Source organism: Saccostrea echinata, unplaced genomic scaffold (assembly GCF_033153115.1).
Source record: "Saccostrea echinata isolate AGI-Se365-2 ecotype Australia unplaced genomic scaffold, CSIRO_AGI_Sech_v1 ptg000039l, whole genome shotgun sequence".
NCBI classification, from domain to species: Eukaryota; Metazoa; Mollusca; class Bivalvia; order Ostreida; family Ostreidae; genus Saccostrea; species Saccostrea echinata.
Window position 1 is genome coordinate 196,310 of NW_026889788.1, and position 20,918 is coordinate 217,227.

General features: G+C 33.3%; 1 protein-coding gene across 1 annotated transcript; it reads left to right on the top strand.

Annotated features, from left to right (window-relative positions):
• The first annotated feature begins 14,842 nt into the window (after window positions 1-14,842).
• On the top strand, window positions 14,843-16,522 carry LOC133200387 (E3 ubiquitin-protein ligase Trim36-like). Its single transcript, XM_061336196.1, has one exon. The coding sequence runs from the start codon at window positions 14,843-14,845 to the stop codon at window positions 16,520-16,522; it is 1,680 nt and encodes a 559-aa protein (XP_061192180.1).
• Window positions 16,523-20,918: the final 4,396 nt, after the last annotated feature.

A 20,918-nucleotide genomic window follows, 5' to 3' on the forward strand; every position in this document is an offset into this window, starting at 1 on the left:
AATTCTTCAAAATCATATGTCAGTTTTGAATATTTTAAATATTATATAACAACCAAAATGAATTTGAATTACCATATTTATATTGGATTCCGAAACTTCATAAAAATCCTTACAAAGATACATAGCGGGTTCCAGTAAATGTTCAACCAAGCCTCTTTCTTTACTCCTCACTAAGATATTAACAGTGGTGAAGGAGAAACTTCAAGAGTACTGTGCAACAATATATTCGAGAAATGGTGTAAATCAGATGTGGATACTTAAAAATTCCAAGGAACTTTTAGAAAATTTGAAATCACAAGATTTTACCAAAATCAACAGCTTAAAAACTTACGACTTTTCAACTTTATACACAACCATTCCCCACGATATATTAAAGTCCAGGCTTTTTGATATCATTAACAGCTGCTTTTTCAACAAGAGGCCCATGGGCCACATCGCTCACCTGAGCAGATTGGCTAGGCAAAAGCACAAATCAGTTCAGTATTGAAAAGATTACGGGGGGGAGGGGCTTGAATTTTAAACTACCTGATCATGCTTCCATGTCAATATAACAAATGGCTTTGTTGTACTTGAGAAGATTTTTAAAAAATTTTCCCATATATTCCTTTGTAAAAATTTGATCCCCAATTGTGGTTCCTCCCTATCCCAGGGGTCATCATTTGAACTTGAATCTACACTACCTGAGGATGCTTCCATATCAATATGACTAAACATAGCTTTCCTGTTCTTGAGAAGAAATATTTTTCTATATGTTCTTATGTAAAACTTTCGATCCCCCAATGGGCCCCACCCAACCCCTGGGGGTCATCATTTGAACAAAATTTTATCTACACTACCTAATGATGCTTCCATATCAAAATGACTAATCATGGTTTGCAGTACTTCAGAAGAAGATATTTTCCTATATATTTCTATGTATAACTTTGATCCTCCATTGTGGCCCCGCCCTATCCCCGGCGGTCATATGATTTGAACAAAATAGAATCTACACTACCTGAGGATGCTTCCACATAAATATGATCAATCAGGGCTTTGCTGTTCCTGAGAAGAAGATTTTAAAAAATTTCCCTATACATTTCTATGTAAAACTTTGATCCTCCATTGTGGCCCCGCCCTACCCCCGGGGGTCATGGTTTAAACAAACTTGAATCTACGCTACCCGAGGATGCTTCCATATAAATATGAACAATCTGGGCTTTGCTCTTCTTGAGAAGAAGATTTTTAAAGGTTTTTCCTATATATTTCTATGTAAAAATTTGATCCTCCTTTGTGGCCCCGCCCTACCTCCGGGGGTCATGATTTGAACAAACTTGAATGTACACTACCTGAAGATGCTTCCACATGAGTTTCATCTTTCCTGGCCCTATGGTTCTTGAGAAGAAGATTTTTAAATGATGCATTTATTTTTTTCACTAATTCTTAATTATCTCCCCTTGAAAGAGGGCGTGGCCCTTCATTTAAACAAATTTGAATCCCTTTCACCCAAGGATACTTTGTGGCAAGTTTGGTTGAAATTGGCCCAGTGATTCTTGAGAAGAAGATGAAAAAGTGAAAAGTTTACAACAACAACGACAACGACGACAGACAACGGACAAATTTTGATCAGAAAAGCTCACTTGAGCCTTTGGCTCAGGTGAGCTAATAAAAATGGAACTCGTAAATATACTTACCTTGTCATTGGTCATTTGCAAAATTATTTTGTTAAAAAACATTCTGATTGTACACACAAGTACTCCGAAGTTGACATTATAAAGATGCTTGAGTTTCTGATTGACAATATCTATGTGGTTTTTGGAGACCAGGTCTTTCAACAATCTATTGGAATTCCCAGGGACCGTACCAATTGCGCCCCGTTATTAGCAGACTTTTTTGTATTCATATGAAGCAGAATTTGTCCAAAATTTTGTACGTGAAAAGAAGAAAACACTTGCTTTGGCCTTCAACTCGACATTTAGATATATCGACGACGTATTGTCAATTAACAATGGTTATTTCCATTCTTATGTCGATACGATATATCCTGGTGAGCTTGAGATAAAAGATACCACAGAGTCTGACACATCTGTTTCATATTTGGATATTTTACTTGAAAAAGACGTTAATGGTAATCTAACAACCAAGCCTTATGATAAACGTGATGACTTTAACTTTTCAATCGTCAACTTCCCTTACTTATGCAGCAATATACCTTCATCACTTGCATGCGGGGTATATATCTCTCAGTTGATTCGATACGCAAGAACATGCTCTACGTATGTAGAATATCTAAAACGGGGTAAATTATTGACAAACAAGTTGATGAAACAAGAATATCAGCTGTCTCGTTTACATTCATTATTTCGTAAGTTCTATGGTCGATACAATGACCTTGTCAGCAAATACAATTTATCATTGAGTCAAAGACTGACTGACGTTTTTCATACTAATTGTTAGGCCATTATTTACACACTGAATTGTCGACGGATTTTTCCGTTATATCCCGATCATGACAAGGAGCACACGGCGGGTGTGACCGGTCGGCAGGGGATGCTCACTCCTCCATGGCACCTGATCCCACCTCTGATGTTTGGAGGTCCGTGTTTGCTCTGCTCCTATTTTGTATTGTTTAACGGACCTTTGAGGTTGAATACTGTTCGTTATCTACATATATTTGACTCAGTAACTGAACATAATAATCATATCTATATTCCTGCCTGTACTTGCCAGTGCTAATATACTAATGCATTTTCACTATATAATTGATATATAAGTAAAGCTGCGCCCACTAGCAGAACATCTAACACAGAGGCCATGGATTTCACATTATTAGAGGAGGCATCCTTGTTCATCGTAAGCATGAAATTAGCATGAAATTAGTTTGTCTACTTAATATCTAAGGCAGAGAAGATTTTTGAAGAATTTATGCATTTTCACTATATGACTAATAGAGCTCCATCCTAAAATTAGAAACCCAAAGCCAGAGGCTATGAATTTTTTTAGGAATGTATGCATATTTACTCTATGATAACAGAGTACTGGATAACACAAGAATTCCTAACCCAGGAGCCATGAATTTCAGTGAAAAGGTGGAGATAAAAAAAACAGTGATAGATCTAAAACATCCATAAACAATACGAAGCTGTGAAGATGAGGGCATTAACATGGGCCCTGGAAATTTCAGGTGGGGTCAGGTACCTAAGATGAGTAAGCATTCCCTGTTGACCAGTCACACCCTTCGTGAGCCCTACGTAATGATCAGTTAGATGGAACCATTGTCAAATTCAGTATAAAAACCAAGGTCATACAATTAGTTTGAAATAAGTCAGCTAAAATATGACCCAATGATAGGTAGTGTTTGCTAACAAGGTTACTATAACCACCAAAGAATTTACGAAATGTCCACTTAAAACTAGGTTGTTGAAATCCCTGTAACATCAACTCATCTATCAGTAGTCTGCCTCAGTTTAAAAAGGAGCCATGAATTTCATAATTTTGGAAGATGCACCCTTGCTCATTATAATCTTTCACTAAGTTTGTTTGCTTAATACCCAGGACCAGAAAAGAAGGTTTAAAGAAATAATGCAATTTTACTATAGGACCTATAGAGTCCGTCCTAAAAACAAAACCCCCGACACGAGGGCCATGAATTTTTTAAATTTTAGAGGAGGAATCTAGCTCACTAGTATCCATGCATTGTTTGCTAAATACCATGGGGCAAAGTAAAAGTTTTTTAAAAGAATCTATGCATTTTTACCATGTGGTCAACAGAGCCCCATGATACCTCCTGACCTAGGGGCCAAAAAAAAAAATTTTGGAAATGCACCCTTGGTCATTATATTCATGCATTAAGTTTTTCTGCTAAATGCCAAGAAGCAGATATTTTCAAAGAATAAATGTATTTATGTATTATCAATAAAGCACTGCTAACACAAGACTTCTTACCCAGGGGCCATGAATTTCAATTGAAAGGAGGTACCCTTGCTCAAAGTAATCATGCAATTTGTTTGTTTATTATTATTATTTATACTCAGGAGTAGAGAGGAAAATTTTCAAACACAAAACACATTTTGCTATGTTATCGAAAGAGCCCAATCTTAACAAAAGAACTGCTGATTCAAGGGCAATGCATTTCACAATTTTGGAAGAGGCACCCTTGCTCATCATAATTTTGTAGTAAATCTGTTTGCTTAATACCCAGGATCTGAGATTTTTAAAGAATTAACACCTTTTTACCATATAATTAATAAAAAGAGCCCCGCTTTGACACCAGAACCCCTGACCCAGGAGCCACGAGTTACACAATTTAGCATGAGTCACCCTTGCTCACCATAATTATGCATGTAGTTTAAAATACAGGAGGAGAGGAGAAGCTTTTTAAAGAATGATTGCATCTTCACTATTTAATCAATGGAGCCCCACCCTTACAGCAGAACCCCCGACTCAGGGTCCATGAATTTCATAATTCTAGTAGAAGGCTCAATGCTTATTACAATCATACCAACAGTTTAACTACTTGGTGTCCAGGTGTAAAAAAAGATTTTTAATGATTGCTTTAATTTTGATGGTTTTAGCCTCATCCCTCAATTCCCTTCACCCAGAGATGTCATATGCCAAAATAGGTTGAAATGGGTTCAGCTGTTCCAGAAAAGCTGAAAAATGTTCAAATGTTAACACATGATGCATGTCACACAACACACAGTAGACCTTGCATGACAAGGGACAAAACAGATAGCAAAGGTCATCCAGGTGACCTAACAAGCTTGAATACTTTAATTCACCTTGCACTCTTGACACTGAAAATACAAATGTCTAGCATTTACATGAGCCTCTTTATACATGTATGAGCAAAAAATTTCAAACATGGTCAGTTCAGATAAAAATATTGGTTTTACTTTTACCTTTTATCATTCATGAACTATATAACATATTTTCAGATAAATTTTGATATCACAGTCATTATCAAGATGTAATGGCAAATTCTTTTATTTTCCGTTTCTTTATTTTCTTAGACACACGATATTCTTCTATCTTCCTCTTCTTTGCTTCTCTTTTCGCTAAGTTGTTCTTCATCTTCTTTTTAGCTGCATATTGTGGATTAGAAACAGCCTGAAAAATACATAGAAATTTAAGTACGAGAGAGAAAGATATTGCTAAACCTCATCCCTTTTTTCAAATCTCTTTAACTTTGCAAATGATAATATGATACCATTCAAAAAATATTGGCCGATTCCATCTAAGTTAGAAGTAGGTGACTGAAATCTGCCTAGGTTTGATGAATAAATGCAAAATCATGAATTGAATTATTTTCTTTTCAAAAATCTTGATTTTGTGCTTTGTCTCACTTATACAGTACAAACAGTGCAGTGTTTTTTAAATATTTTTAGAAAACAAGGTATAATATCTAATTCAGACCTCAACAGCATCTTTTCTTTTCCTTGTTTCCTTCCTGTCAAACTGCTCTTTGTGAGTTTTTGCAAAAAGCTGGGTGTATGTTTCCACACCAAGGATCTTGTTGAGTATATCTAAAACTTCCTGTGCAAGTCTTTTGAGTGATGAATCTACAAGCAATGGTATACTAAATATACAGGTGGTTTGTAAAAAATAAATCATAATTCAAATGATACAATAAATAGTCTGATGTTGTTATTTTATCATGTAAATCAAAAATGCTATTTTACAACAGCAGAGAAAATTACATAAATATTCCCAATTCCTTTTGAAAATACATGTAAATTTCCCCAGAATTCACTTTGATTATTAGATTCAAAATGATACTGAAATGTCTTTATCAAAATATTTCCTCATCTGAAAAGAAATATTCATTTGTAACAAAAAAATAAGTAAATTAATAGTACTCTATTAATTAAATCAATAACACTGACCAGTATTTGGATTGTTCTCATTTGTCTCCCTTTGTAGAGCTGGCATCATGACTGGAACAACACTGGGAGAGAAGTTGAGGACCGAGATCCATACTGACAGCTGCCACCCACTTAAACACACTAGATCTCTACAACAAAATACACTAGTCTCTACAACAAAATATACCAGATCTCTACAGCACCACAAAACACACTAGATCTCTACACAAAATACACTAGCTAGATCTCTACAACAAAATATACCGGATCTCTACAGCAACACAAATCACACTAGATCTCTACAACAATTCACAATACAACTTGAACTCTTTATACAGAAAATCACTGAAACTGGTGTTCATTTAATCAAGGAGAGAAACTCTGCTTTGTTTAAAGTTCTTGAAAAGCAAAACTGAATTTCAACATGCTATGTTTTCTCTTATGTTGTATGCTATTCATATATTCTATATTTTTCTTCTTTATATGCTGTTGCTAGTTCTCAGGCTTGTTATTAAGGTAAAATACTTGACCAATTTTTTTTAGAAAAACTCAATAGTGCATATTAGTGATATTACCAAAACTTAAGTCATTCAAATATAGCATAAAAATATACCTTTATTGTAGTTTTTGGCTGGTTCACTGCCTCATGGTTTGCTTCCCTTATCATTTTCTTGATTAACCATTGCAATGAAAGACACTTTTTGTCCTTTGTACACTGTTTTCTTTTTCTACAGAGTCATTAGAACTCTCTCTGTCAGTGAGAAGCTTGGCTACCTTGGCAATGAACACCATGTTTTTGATGATTTGATTGGCTAATTCCTCTATTAGAAACTGTGACTGTAACTGTGCTATAAGGTCCAATGCCAAACTCTCCAGCTAAAACAGAGATAGATTAGTACATATTTCTCATAATCTTTACTCACAAATAAAGAAAACAGATATTCAATTTACAGTAATACACTGTACCTTTTTAATGGAGTCCGTTTTAATGAAATCACACTGAGCAGAACTAGAAGAGGACTGTAAAATTTCCTCTGGAGTCCATGCAGCGAACATCAGACCAATCAGTTGGCAGGATGCCAACTGCACCCACATACGTTCATATCCCAAATGACTCACAACATATTCTGAAACAACAGTAAAAACTAACTAAACATTAACCACTTAACTTTACAAAAACTTAAAGGTACTTTCTGTCTTTATCTGCCACAATATTTCAACTTATTGCAGAAATAATGAAAAATCTTTGAATCTTATTCATAATAACCTTGCTTACAATAATCTGAAATCAATTTCAAATGAAATTGAAAAATATACTATTCAAAAAATTTGATTAACATATACCCCATATGATATTCACTTCTTCCATCCATTTAACATCCCTGATTACTAGTATGTCACATTCCCTCAGTAACTTGAGGAGTGTATTTAAACAGTTGAAACGTAGTCTATCTTTCTCTGTTTCTCCATCAGAACTTAGGGGCTAAAAATAAAACAATGTATTCCATCCCTAGAAATGCTAAATACTGGAAAAAAATCATTATACCTGTATCTATTTTATAAGTATTACTTGATTATCTCAACAAAAATTTAAACATTTGTGTTTTTATTGATGATTTTAAAAGTTAAGCAGCATTCTCCAGAACAATATATCCTTCTTTCGATTTATATTACTGAGTGCACACATGTTCATATTTAGACATGGATTTCAAAATATGATATATAGAGCAAAAAGATACACACATTTTCTTCGTATCTTCCTGGGTCTATCTGCTGTTTAATTAAAGGCAATATCACAGACAAGTGGTGTGTAAACTTTGTACATTCTACTTCCATAAATAGATCAGTCAGCTGAGCGGCAAGACTCCGATGGTTTATCTATAAATATTGATAAAATCGTAAATAAGTGACCATGCAATATTACCTGCTAAGATTGGAATAAAACAGCAGAAAATTCCTAAAAACATGAGGCATGGCAGTAAAGAGCTAGGTTCAATTTATGCATAAAATGGCCCTGTCCTTATATCAATTGACTATCACCCTCTGTCCCATTTCATATGTCAAAATAAAGGAGAGACTTGGTGCTTTCATTTCCTATAGCAAATTTTCTTTTTAAGAATCCACGTACTGGAAAACAGGCTTCGTGAAAATGTAATGTTCTTAAATTTTGCAGAAAACAGGCGTATTTGACTGCTTTCAGCTAAGAATAAAAATACGAGCACAGCCCTGGATCCAAAAATTAAAACATGTTTTATGATCTTCAGAAACAGATTTTTCATTATATAATTACATATTTTGAAAAGGTTTTGCTCTATATGAAATATTGAAAAAATACTTCAACTTTTGGCTATTTTTAAAGAAATTTACAGGATATGAGAAAAATGATGCATTTCATGACGTCATAATACATTGACTAGAGAGAAAATTACGTCATGTTCAATAGATACATGGTCACCAAGGGTCCAAGTAATAAATACTGTATTGTCAACCACAGCTGAGCAGTTTTGGTTTTTTTTTTGGAAATTCTAAGGGCAAAAAAAGGCCCTGATTGGCCCTTGCACTTTGCATTTATTATCATACAATGTATGTATACCTTGTCATCGGTAAACCATCTTTGGGTGATGTTAAAGAGTTCCTTTCTTGAATTGTGATCTATCTTAAATGTAAATATAAACAAAACCCAACTGTAAATGAGAACAAAATGCAATGATATAAAATAGCAAAAATATGTGGACTTCTATGATAACAAATTTTAGCACATCTTTACATTATACATTAACATTTATAAACTCTAAATATGACAAATCAATTTTCCTCAAAATGCCTTAAAGGAAGATCTCTTTTTTGCTATTTTTTTCAAAACACATGCATGTTTAGATACCTTTTGCAAAAGCGATTTGATGGCAAGTGCTGTGTGTTTTCTACACTTTTGGAATCATCATTAACAAGAGCTGCAGCCATGGGTATGAAAAACATTCCTGCATGATCATTCAAGAAGTTCTGGAATATAATGCATCTATATTACAAAGGTATCTTTTTCACAGCAAACACTCTTAAACATATGTACTTCATGCTCTTTCTAAGTAAATTTACAGTGACACTTGTATAATCTGGATGCCATTATTCCGAAATCTTGCCAAATTAATTTGTTGAAAATATTGTCTAATCCAGAATGTTGTCTAATCTGGCCAATTTCTTTGGGACCACTGGAGTCTGGATTAGAAAAGTTTTATTGCTACATATACCTGAAGAAATGAAGAAAATATAGTGGCCAACATTTCCACAGCAGATTCACGTCCCATCTCCATCTCATAAGAAAACTGGGTGACATAAAACTTCAGGTGTTTGTCAGGGAGCTTCCCCAGGGGATATTCCAGGATGTACTGCAGGGCTATCTGCATCAAAGCAAGAACGAAAGATATGATTACGTGTGTTTTTGTAAAGTATCAAAAATGTAAGGAAAAGATATAAGGCAACAAGAAGATATTAGCTACAAGCGTTTCAAAGAAATTTTTTTTTTTCAAAGGAGTTAAAATATAACTTTCTCGCCCTTGTTACCTGTTTACATTCCCTTCTGACATGGGGGGAGTCAGCTGTGATGGACATACACTCCACCTTCTTTATCAACTCCAAAACTTCTGGAACATTCAACTTCCGAGACAATATGGCCTACAAAATGGTATTTATTTTCAGTTTTATACTTAATATTTCAATGTAATTGGAAAGCAAAAATCAATGTGATAAAAAAATCACCATGTATTTTACCTTTAGAAGAGAGAATGCGGTGCTCTGTATGTTGTAATCATACAAATCCTCTTTACAGAAAGTCAGCAGAACTTGGAGTTGTGTCTGATTCAGTTTGTAAATCTTCAATCTCTTACTAATACCGTCACAGCCTACATAAATGCATGTACGATTTAGAAAAAAAATAAGAGGTGGGTACATTTGTTTATTTTTCCATGTCAATTTTTTATTGAAAATATTCAAAAACTCAAGAGTAACATTTGTGATAGGATCCACAGTTTTTACCTTAAACGCCATAGAAATAAGCTCTACGTTCCCTCCCTTAGAAGCACCTACTGATGCATAGTTCTTCAGAATAACAAACATTCAATTGGCTAGTTTCCTGATGTTATCGTCCACAGATGGTAATTTGAATTTCAGTAACCAACACAAGCATCTCAGACTTAAGTTGTTAATCTGAAAGAATATAGATGTTTTAAACAATTGGGTGCATTGACAGTATTTTCTATCATGAGGGTCAATCAGTCAATTCCTTTCAATACTTGCCTATGAATTTAGGTCACCTCACAATGTTCAACATAGACTCACCCTGATATACTTAGAATGCAGACAGTCCACTAAGATGGCGATAAAAAGGACCACTAATTTACAGTGGTTCTCCTCTGTTGCCACGAAGCGGTCTCTCTTAAGACACAGACACAGAAGCTGGAGACCAAACTCCACCAAGACATGGATGTTGGTCTTCTTACTCAATTTTGGTTTGTTTCCTCCATGCTTTGGTTCCTCTGGTAACATGAGACAACTTGGAGGTCTAAAGGACTGGGTCTCCTTTTCTTCAGGTTTCTTTTGCTTGCTGAAAAAAATTCTCCACAATTAACAACCCCACTTTCAAAAACAATGTTCTATTTCAACATTTCTCACATTCAATGTATTGAAATAAATGCATATAATGCATAAGGTTTGTTTTCACACCATGCTATTTTTGCCCTATAACTCTTGAGAATGGTTTTGCCCCGTTTTAAATTTGCCCGTTCACAATTGTATTTTAGACATAACAATGTTTTCTTTGATTTTGCTCCGTTTTAAGTAGTTGCCCATTTGTGATAGAGGTGAAAGGGGGTATAAAATGGGGACAAAATGTCCCTGTAAACAGAAATTCAATCTACCTTTGTCTGTCGGATAGTTGTGGAAATGAGTGAGTGATTAATCCGTGCGTAAATATCATCAGAGACCCTGTATCTAGACCTGGGTTGTCCAGTAATCCTGTCACCACTTTCTTTAGGACTTCCTGTGCCTTTCTTGCTATAGTGTTGCTGTGTGTAGAGTCAAGAACCTGCAAGAAACAAAGAGTTTTCCCAGAATCCTTAATTGAATACAACATATGAAAACACTATGCAATGCACAGTATACATGATACTCAATGACAAATAACAAGGGCACTGCAAAGAAAAAGCCCCTCCCCCTAAAAAAGGATTTTTTTTAATAATTCATTAATATATGCATTCCTCTTGAATTTCGTAATTATGAACTCCTTTTAGTATGATTGTCATAAAATGTTATTTACTTATTAAACTTTATTATTATACTTTCATGTTAAATACTAAAATTTGATTGGTTTAGACGCATTAAACAATACTTTCTGTTACCTTCAGCGTTAGAAACACACTTCACAACGGGTAACATAACGAAAATTGTCACATGCATGTAAAGAATGTGTGTACGGTTTGCCGTAGAATTCTCATAACATCAGTTGTGCATTTGAAAGAAGCCGAATAAATCAAACTTGCATCCAATTGGCTTAATTGAAAACAACAAACGACAGATGAAATATGTTTTAGAGTGTGCAGAAATATATTTAACGAAACTTTAGATGATAAAGGACTCTTTGAGTATCAAACAAACAATAATGAGGTCAGTAAATCTTTTTCAAAGCTTTCTTATTGAGAAAAACAGAAGCGAGGAGTTTCAAAGCTTTTTACGTGTGAACTTAACAACGATCGACATTTTTTTTTTTTGCTTACATCCTAAATCAAGAAGACATTCTGTATAATAAAATTAATGGTGTGTTTTGGAGAGTAACAGTCGTAATTGACACCCCTCGGAAAACCAATGTCAACCTCCGCTGACACGCCGGTTAACAATGGTTTTCTGTGGGGTGTCAATTTCGACTGTTACCTTCCAAAACAGTCACCATTTATATATTACTGACTTTTTCTTTAAATTTCTAAAACATGTGATTATCACACCGAAAATAAAAAAGGATGACTGCACTTAAGGAAATGTCAAATTTGCGACAAAATAAACATTCAAAATAAGCATTTTCATTGCAAGAATGGTCAGCATTCAATCTGCAACTTTATGTAACAACGTTTAATAAAAGTATGTATTTACGAAGTTCGAATCTGTTTTCAAAGGCAGGGATCATCACAATTTCTTGAATCTCCGTTCGATAATGAGGTTGCCAACTTTTTTATTGACTTCATACATAGTCAGCGCATGTTTTTCTATTGCTCTACATTTAACAGTAGTTGTATATTGGCATAAGTAATAATGTGACAAAAGGAGATTAATAGACAAACATGCGCTCATGGTTAAAAAGAGAAAAAAAACTTCTTCTTCTTACATTCGCTCTCTCTGTTGTAACCAAGGGTTGTGACATGTTGAATTTATTCAAGAGATGAATTTAATTTTTGAGAATTCATGAGGACATGACCTACGGCGCTTCACGCCGGCATATTTCATAAAGCGCGTCAGCGCTTGATGATGAATATGCAGGCGTGAAGCGTTGTAGTTCATGTACCTCACGAATTCTCAAAAATTAAATTCATATCTTATATTTACATTATTTTTCTGATGACTTGCCACATATTTTTGGCATTCAACGATCATTTTTGGAAAAAAAGTTTGCAATATTTTCTTTTACTTCAATCACATCACATTGGAAATACTCTTACTCATCCCACGGTAGTTCATGAGAACGTGAACTTTTTCTAATTTGCAAAGAATCTTAAGGAAAAATATTTGGAAATGTAAATATATTATAATTCACCACGTGATTTCTTACCTCAGGTAACTTTGTGAATTCTAAATTCCGTCACGTGACTTTTAAGGTAGCATGTTTTGTGTTAACTAGGACATTGTGTTCGAACACGTTATGTGATCTGGCATTGATATAAAATATGCTTTAATTACATGGACGTGCTCATATTGTTTATTTGTCAGTAGTGTACTTGTTTCATATAGAATGGAGAGGGAGATGGGAAAGAGTGATCACGTTTCTTATTTCATGTCATTGTTATTTTTCTAGTCTAATTTTAGACCCATTCTTACAATGTTAGCTCCACCTCTCATGCATATCTTATATCAATCAAGGGCAGGCAACTGTAAATTCTATATATCTGGAAAGCAGTAAGCACAAAAATCATTGAGTCATTTTATTGTATCACAGTCTAAAATCATTTTAAGATTTAAATTTGGTTCCAAATTGACAGGATTCTTTCATAAATATACAAAAGTGAAATAATGTTTAGACATAAAAGCAACCGAAAAAGACCCAAAAACCGGCGTTAAGTGCAGTCATACTTTATAAATTAAGATTAAATGCTATGGTATGAAAAGCACAATTTAAAAATACTATTTTTTAATGTTCAACACGTTTTTTAAGCTAATCAATACAAATTTACAAAAATCGATTTTTTTCTGAAGGTAAGACCAGCGAAAGATACTGAATGCCTTTACAAGGTGTTTCAAATATCTGTTTAATATTCTAAATAGGTGATCTATCACAAGTTTCCAGTTGTACAATTTTAAAAATATAAAATCTGAGAAATGCAAATGTGTTTTATATGTTTTATTAATTTGTTTACATGTGCATGCATACAACTGTACAATGAAGGAATTAATGAACAACTATATCAAAATCACTGTGCTATTTTAATAAGGAAATTTTATTGCACAACTGCTTCATTAAGGAGGTTCGATCCTGAGCTTTCGAGCAGCTTTAAGTCTGAACCTTTATTTCTAAAATTCTGCATCTTATTTAAGTTCTTAAATTAAAATTGGATTCTACAATATACATTACACTATATTCAATGAAAAAAAAACGCAATTAAATTTCATTCCAATAGGATTAAGCTAGGAACTATATTTTGTGGTGGAAGGTGTTTTAGAAGAAAATATTTTTTTTTTCAGTTTTTAAGTATTTAAAGTTCTGTTAAGTATAGATCCCTATTTTTGAATGCTGGTTGCACATAGAGCTATTTTGTGCAGTGAAGTGTTTTATGATTCTGAAATATCTATTTCATCAATTTTCATCAATTCTATCGTCATATTGGAACAGATATATATAGTAAATATATATATTCTGAAAGTCCAGGAAAAAATTGAGCCAATTTTAACATAAATTAACACTTTTTCAGCAATGTCTAAAAATTTACATCATAGACCCCAATTTTTGATTTTCTTTTCTGAATATTTAAGATAACTTTGATCAATCTGCTTAAGTTTGGCAAAAGTTTAAGACTGTAAAATAATTTTCTTCTGTGTTGAATTTTTTATGCCAGAAAAAATGACATTTTTTGAGTGCAGAAAGGTCAAATAATTGATTACTCAAAGCAATTTGAAACTTTTTCTTCATCAAAATTTTATAAATGTCTTTTTTAAGATAGAATAATAGTACATTTTTAGCCCATGATTTAATTGGATAAAAAATATTGGAGGAAAAACTTCGAAGATGTCATTTATGATTAAGACACAATTTCAGTACAAAAAGGTCATAATAAATGAATCCTAGCACCAAAAGAAGCATATTGGCCCCCATTTTTGGTTTTGTTTTTTAATTAAGCTATGTGTAGATACTAAAAATATACTTGACAAAAAAATCTTAAGACTTTAAATATCAGGATCCAGCCTCATTAAAATTAATCCAGGTTTTTATGCAGACCCAGTGTCAAAATCCTTATCACAGGTAGACATTTAAATCAATGCATAGGAAGTACACAATTAGCACACACCTGAATCATTGATTATCTTAACATACAAACAAGCCGCCATATTTGTTAGAGACAAACTTAAACAGGTAAAGACAATTACAGCTTAATTCATTTGTTATTAAATATACGTAAATTCCCATTTAATTTTTCTTTTCTGTGCTTTCTTGTTGATTTGAAAAAGATATATTTTGTATGCCAATTTTATTTTGTAAGGTAAAACGATAAAGCTATACAGTTTCATTGTTGACACTCCTTAATAAGAGTGCCATGGCAACATCATTAGATTTTCATGCCAGGGCACAGGACATAAAACGCTGTCAACTTTGCCCAGGAAAAGACAGGAAGTCTGCCACAGAAACGGTGTGTAATACTTGTCATGTCAATCTGTGTAAGGACTGTGTAGGTCACCATATGATTTCTAGTCCAACCATTAGACATGATGTTGTAACTTTTCAATTCAAAAAATCTGAAATCATTCCACCACAATGCAATGCCCATGGTGAAATGCAATGTGAAATGTTCTGTGAACAATGTAATTCCCCGATTTGTCAGAAATGTCTAGCCTCTGGATCCCATGAAAATCACAATGTACCACATATTTCTGCAATTTACAGCTCTAAACAGGAGCTTATCAGGAAAGACTTAAATGAACTTGAAACTAGTATTGCACCTGTTTATGAATCAATTCTCTCTGAATTAAAAAAAATGTTATCAAGCATTGAACAGAAACACAATGAAAGACAAAGAACCATTGATGAATTTGGTAAAATATGGCACAAGCTAGTAGACAAAGTTATTAAAAAATATCAGAGTGATGCAAGAAAAATGGAAAGAGATGATGTTAACGCAATAAAGAACCTGGAAGCAGATTTCCAAATAGGATACTTATTAATTCAATCAGCAATGGATGACAACAAATCTATCCTAGCTTCAAATGATCCATCTAAACTAGTCAACTACACTTCAGAAAATGAAAAGTTCAGAACTGTTCATTCCAGATTTGAACTAATAGTGTCGGAATTCAGTCCCAAAGAACTTACAGAGCAGGCACTGTTTCATATCATTGGAGACATTCCAGAAACGGTGAAAACTAGCATTCAAGGACAGGTCCTAAAAGCTCCCCATTCTAATCCCAGTTCCGAAAAAGCTATCAAGAAGTGTCTTGATTTGCCACTTACAGTAGGAGAAATAAATACTGATGAAGAAATTTGTCAGCTAGCTTGTATTCCTCACACAGATCAATTCTATGTCAGTGGCGTCAATGGAATCATTAAACATATGAACAAAGAGGGGGAGGTGCTGAGGAAGATCACTACAGAGAATATTGAATTATGGGCTTTGACAGTCACCAGAAAGGGAAACTTAGTGTATATTAAAAAGGAGGAGAGAGAAATTAACATAGTTGAGGGTGAAAAGATAAAATGTCTGCTCCAAGTTCAAGACTGGATGCCAGATGCTATCTGCAGCACTTATACAGATAACATCTTAGTACATATGACATTCCAAAATACAATGAAATGGATCCAGCGTAGAAAAGTTGTCCGTTATTCTGGCTCTAAAGTTACACAAGTAATACAATTAAGTGACCTGGATTTATTTTCAATATTTGTACATTGTATTGATGAAAACAAGAATTTTGACATTATAGTGAGTGAGCAAAATTCAGTACTAGTGTTGAACAATAAAGGACAATTCAGGTTTAACTACAATGGAATGAAATACAAATACTTCACTCCACATGGTATTACTACAGACAGCATGTGTCACATCCTGATTGCTGACAGGGCTAATAACATTATACGCATCATTGACCAGAATGGACAATTCCTTCTGCACTTAGACAATTGTAAATTACACCCACCATGTAATCTAAGTATAGATAGCAATGACATATTGTACGTTGTTGCTGATAACCATAAAGTGAAACGAATCAAGTATATGGAATAAAAAAAATCATGTGTTCATGCAGCCAAATAAACTGAGATGATTTATGAACCTCAAAGTCCGACAGGGTTGGAAGAAAATATCAGTGGTGGGAATTATTTCTTTAATTCATTCAATATTATACAAAATTCAGAAATATAATAAACATTAAAACGGAAGATAATAGTATGCAATTATTGCTGTTTCGGAGATCAATACGATGATTTAGACACTTGAGGAGTACAATATTCACCGAGCCTGAGGGGAACTTCCAGAGTGGCAAGACCAATTATAATTTTTTTGTCATCCAGTGAAATACCGCATCTTACACTGTGCTTGGCTTGGACTTCAGCAAATATATATATATATATATATATATATATATATATATATATATATATATATATATATATATATATATATATATATATATATATATATATACTCACAAAAAAAGAAATACAAATTCCAAAAATTATGACGCTTTGCTTTGCTTGATGAGACAGAATTTGATAAGCTTTTAAATGATAAAGATGCAAAACACACTCAGAAGGCTACAAAAATAACAATCAGGATCATTTACAGCTATTTACAGGAGAAGGGACTCTCTCAAGATTTTGAATCAATGGAATTGGGTGACCTGGACTCTGCATTGAGCAAATATGCAGAAGAACAAGCAGCGATGGGCTCTATAAACGAAGCAGTTTATTTTCTTATAGACATGGACTTAATAGACATTTGACAATGAAATCACGAAATCCGCGGGACATTATCCACAGACAGAATTTCTGGAAAACACAACTTTTAAACAATTTGTCCAATATAACAACTCATTACAATGTACACTGCAAGGGAGAGCGTTAAAAAGGTTCAGTGATAGACTTGACACAAGAAGCTCAGAATTTAACATTTGAATCGTACCATTTTTTTTTTTTTTTTTTTTTTTTTGTTACACTGTGTTCTTATTGAAATTTTTTGTTGAAACTTACAATTAAAGCAAAAATGTTAGAGTATGCTGTCATATAATCATAATTATAATAAAACAATTATTGCTGTGTTTGAGGTCAATATGATGATTTAGCCACCTTTAAAGTACAATGTTGACTTCGACCTTGGCTCAATAAATATTGTACTCCTCAGGTGTCTTAAAGGTGCTTAGACACAAATTTGAAGTTAATATTTACTCCAATTTTCTGTATAATTTCATGACTTGTATTTTGCTATAGCATTTCTCAAGAAAATTTGATAAAAATCTTATTTTATCTGGAAGTTATTGAAACTTTGAATTTCTGGACGCGTTTGATAGACACATCCTTGCACTTTCACAAATTTTAACTTTATCCTTATTGCTTTAGAAAAGTATCAATTTTGTTGTTTATTAATGAGAAATATTAAAACTATAATGCAGAAATTTCAGAGTAGAAATGTAGAAGGCAAAATTCTCTCACCAGTATTGTCAGTCCGTGCTCAGTGGTGTGTGCAGAGTTTAACAATTGAACACACCCGGTGAAACGTAAACATTAACAACAACAGAGCTCGTGCCCTGTTTACAAAAACAGTTTACGTTTCACGGGTGTATTCAATTTGTTAAACTCTGTACACAACTACACAACACTGAGGAGCACGGGCTGACAATACTTAAGTGAGTGGGTTTTGCTTTCGCACATTTTTACTCTGAATTTTCTGGATTATAGATGTAATATTATTCATTAATACACAACAAAATTGCTACTTTTCTTAAGTATTAAGGACCAAGTTAAAAATTGTGAAAGTTTTTAATTTTATTTACGTGTCAAATGCTATAGCAACATATAAGTTGTGAAATTATACAGAAAATTTGAGAAAATATAAACTTGAAATCTGTGTCTATGCACCTTTAACCATAGTATTAACTTCAAAAACAGCTGCAATAATTTATTTTATTTTAGATCCAATTGAAATTTCTTTTTAAATATGATTAAAACATTATGAAAGTGGGAATTTTACATTCAAGTGTAAATTAAAATTCATTTAGATTTACAAAATGTAATTGACTTTCATTTCTTGTTGTTTTATTTTTTTACAAAAAATATTTTTGCAAATGCAGTGCATGCACAAAATTGCTAAAAATTTAGAGAGTAAAAATTTTGAGATTTATGATGTACTGTAGATTTACACATTTTTATTATCAGACCAATGCCATATTTTCATTCACAAATATTTTAAAAGTAATGATAACATTTTCTTAATATTTAGATATGTAAGACGTGACTATATTGATTTGATTATATATCAAATTTTTTATTGCACAATATGTATCATGATGGTATCATACAAAGACTAATATTCTGGCATTTCATACATACACATAATTACTAGTACGAATCTGGAAATCATTCATTCATTTGTTCAAAGTTTTGAATTACTGTTACCAGAAGTATAAAAATATTGTTGAACAAGGGTATCATAAATCAAGGCATGTTTTAAAATTATTAGAGCCATACACTCTTTAAATGCATTTAGATAATTGAAAATTGTGGAAACAAGGTCCCAAGGATGTGGTAACATGGTTTCACAAAATCTTTTGGGTGAAGATATATTGCCAAAAATCATGAGAAATACGATGATCAGGGATCAGCAAAATAGTAATTCTAGTACTCAGTAACTGAACATAATAATCATATCTATTTACCTGCTTGTACTTGCCAGTGCTAATATACTAATGCTTTTTCACTATATAATTGATATCAGTAGAGCCTTGTCCACTTGCAGAACATCTAACCCAGAGGCCATGGATTTTACATAAGAGGCATCCTTGTTCATCATAAGCATGAAATTATTTTGTCTACTTTTAAATATCTAGAGGCAGAGAAGATTTTTGAAGTATTTATGCATTTTCACTATATGATTAATAAAGCCCCATCCTAAAATTAGAAACCCAAATCCAAGGTCTGTGAATTTCACAAATTAAATAAATCATCATAACTTGGCACAAAGTTAGTTTGCTAAATAACCACAAAAAGAGAAAATTTTTAGGAATGTATGCATATTTACTACAAAAAATTTTTACTACATAAATAACACAGCACAAGCATAACACCAGAACTCCTAATCCAGGAGCCATGAATTTCACAGTGAAAAGGTTAAAATAAAAAAAAGTGATCGATCTAAAAACATCCATGAACAATACAAAGCTGTAAAGAGGGCATAAACACGGACCCTGGAAATACCAGGTGGGATCATGTGCCTAAGAGGAGTAAGCATCCCCTGTTGACCAGTATTACCCTCCATGAGCCCTTAGTATTGATCAGGAGGACAGAACCAATGTCAAATTCATTATAAAAACAAAGGTCATACAATTGGTTTGAAACAAGTCAGCTGAAATATGATCCAATGGTAAGTAATATTTGCTAACATGGTTATTATAACCACCATAGAATTTACAAAATGCTGACTTAAAACGAGGTTATTGAAATCCCTGTAATATTAACTCATCTATCAGTAGCCTGCCTCAGTTTAAAAAGGGGCAATGAATTTCATAATTTTGGAAGATGCACCCTTGCTCATTAAAATCTTGCACATAGTTTGTTTGCTTAATACCCAGGAGAAGAGAAGAAGGTTTTAAAGAAATAATGCAAATATACTAGAGTCCGTCCTAAAAACAAAACCCCTGACTCAAGGGCCAGGTTTTAAAAAAATAATAATGCAATTTTACTATAGAATCTATAGAGTCTGTCCTAAAAACAAAACCCCTGACTGGAGGACCATGAATTTCACAATTTTAAAGGAGGAATCCTAGCTCACTAATACCCAAGCATTGTTTGCTAAATACCATGGGGCAAAGAAAAAAAATTCCTCTATGCATTTATACAATGTGATCAACAGAGCCCCCAAGATACCTCCTGACCTAGGGGCAATAAAATCAAAATTTTGGAAAGAGGCATCCTTGCTCATCATAACCATGAGTTTTTCTGCTGAATACCCGGAAGCAGATATTTTCAAAGAATAAATGCATTTTTACTATATTATCAATAGAGCACTGCTAACAGAAGACTTCTTACCCAGGGACCATGAATTACAATTTTAAAAGAGACACCCTTGCTCATCATCCTCATGCAGTTAGTTTGTTTATTATTATTATTATTTATACTCAGGAGTAGAGAGGAAAATTTTCAAACACAAAACTCATTTTAATATATTATTGAAAAAGCCCAATCTTAACAAAAGAACTGCCGATTCAAGGGCAATGCATTTCACAATTTTGGAAGAGACACCCCTGCTTATCATATCATTTTGTAGTCAATCTGTTTGCTTAATACCCAGGAGCTGAGATTTTTAAAGAATTAACACATTTTTACTATATAATTAATAAATAGAGCCCCGCTTTGACACCAGAACCCCTGACCCAGGAGCCACGAGTTACACAATTTAGCATGAGTCA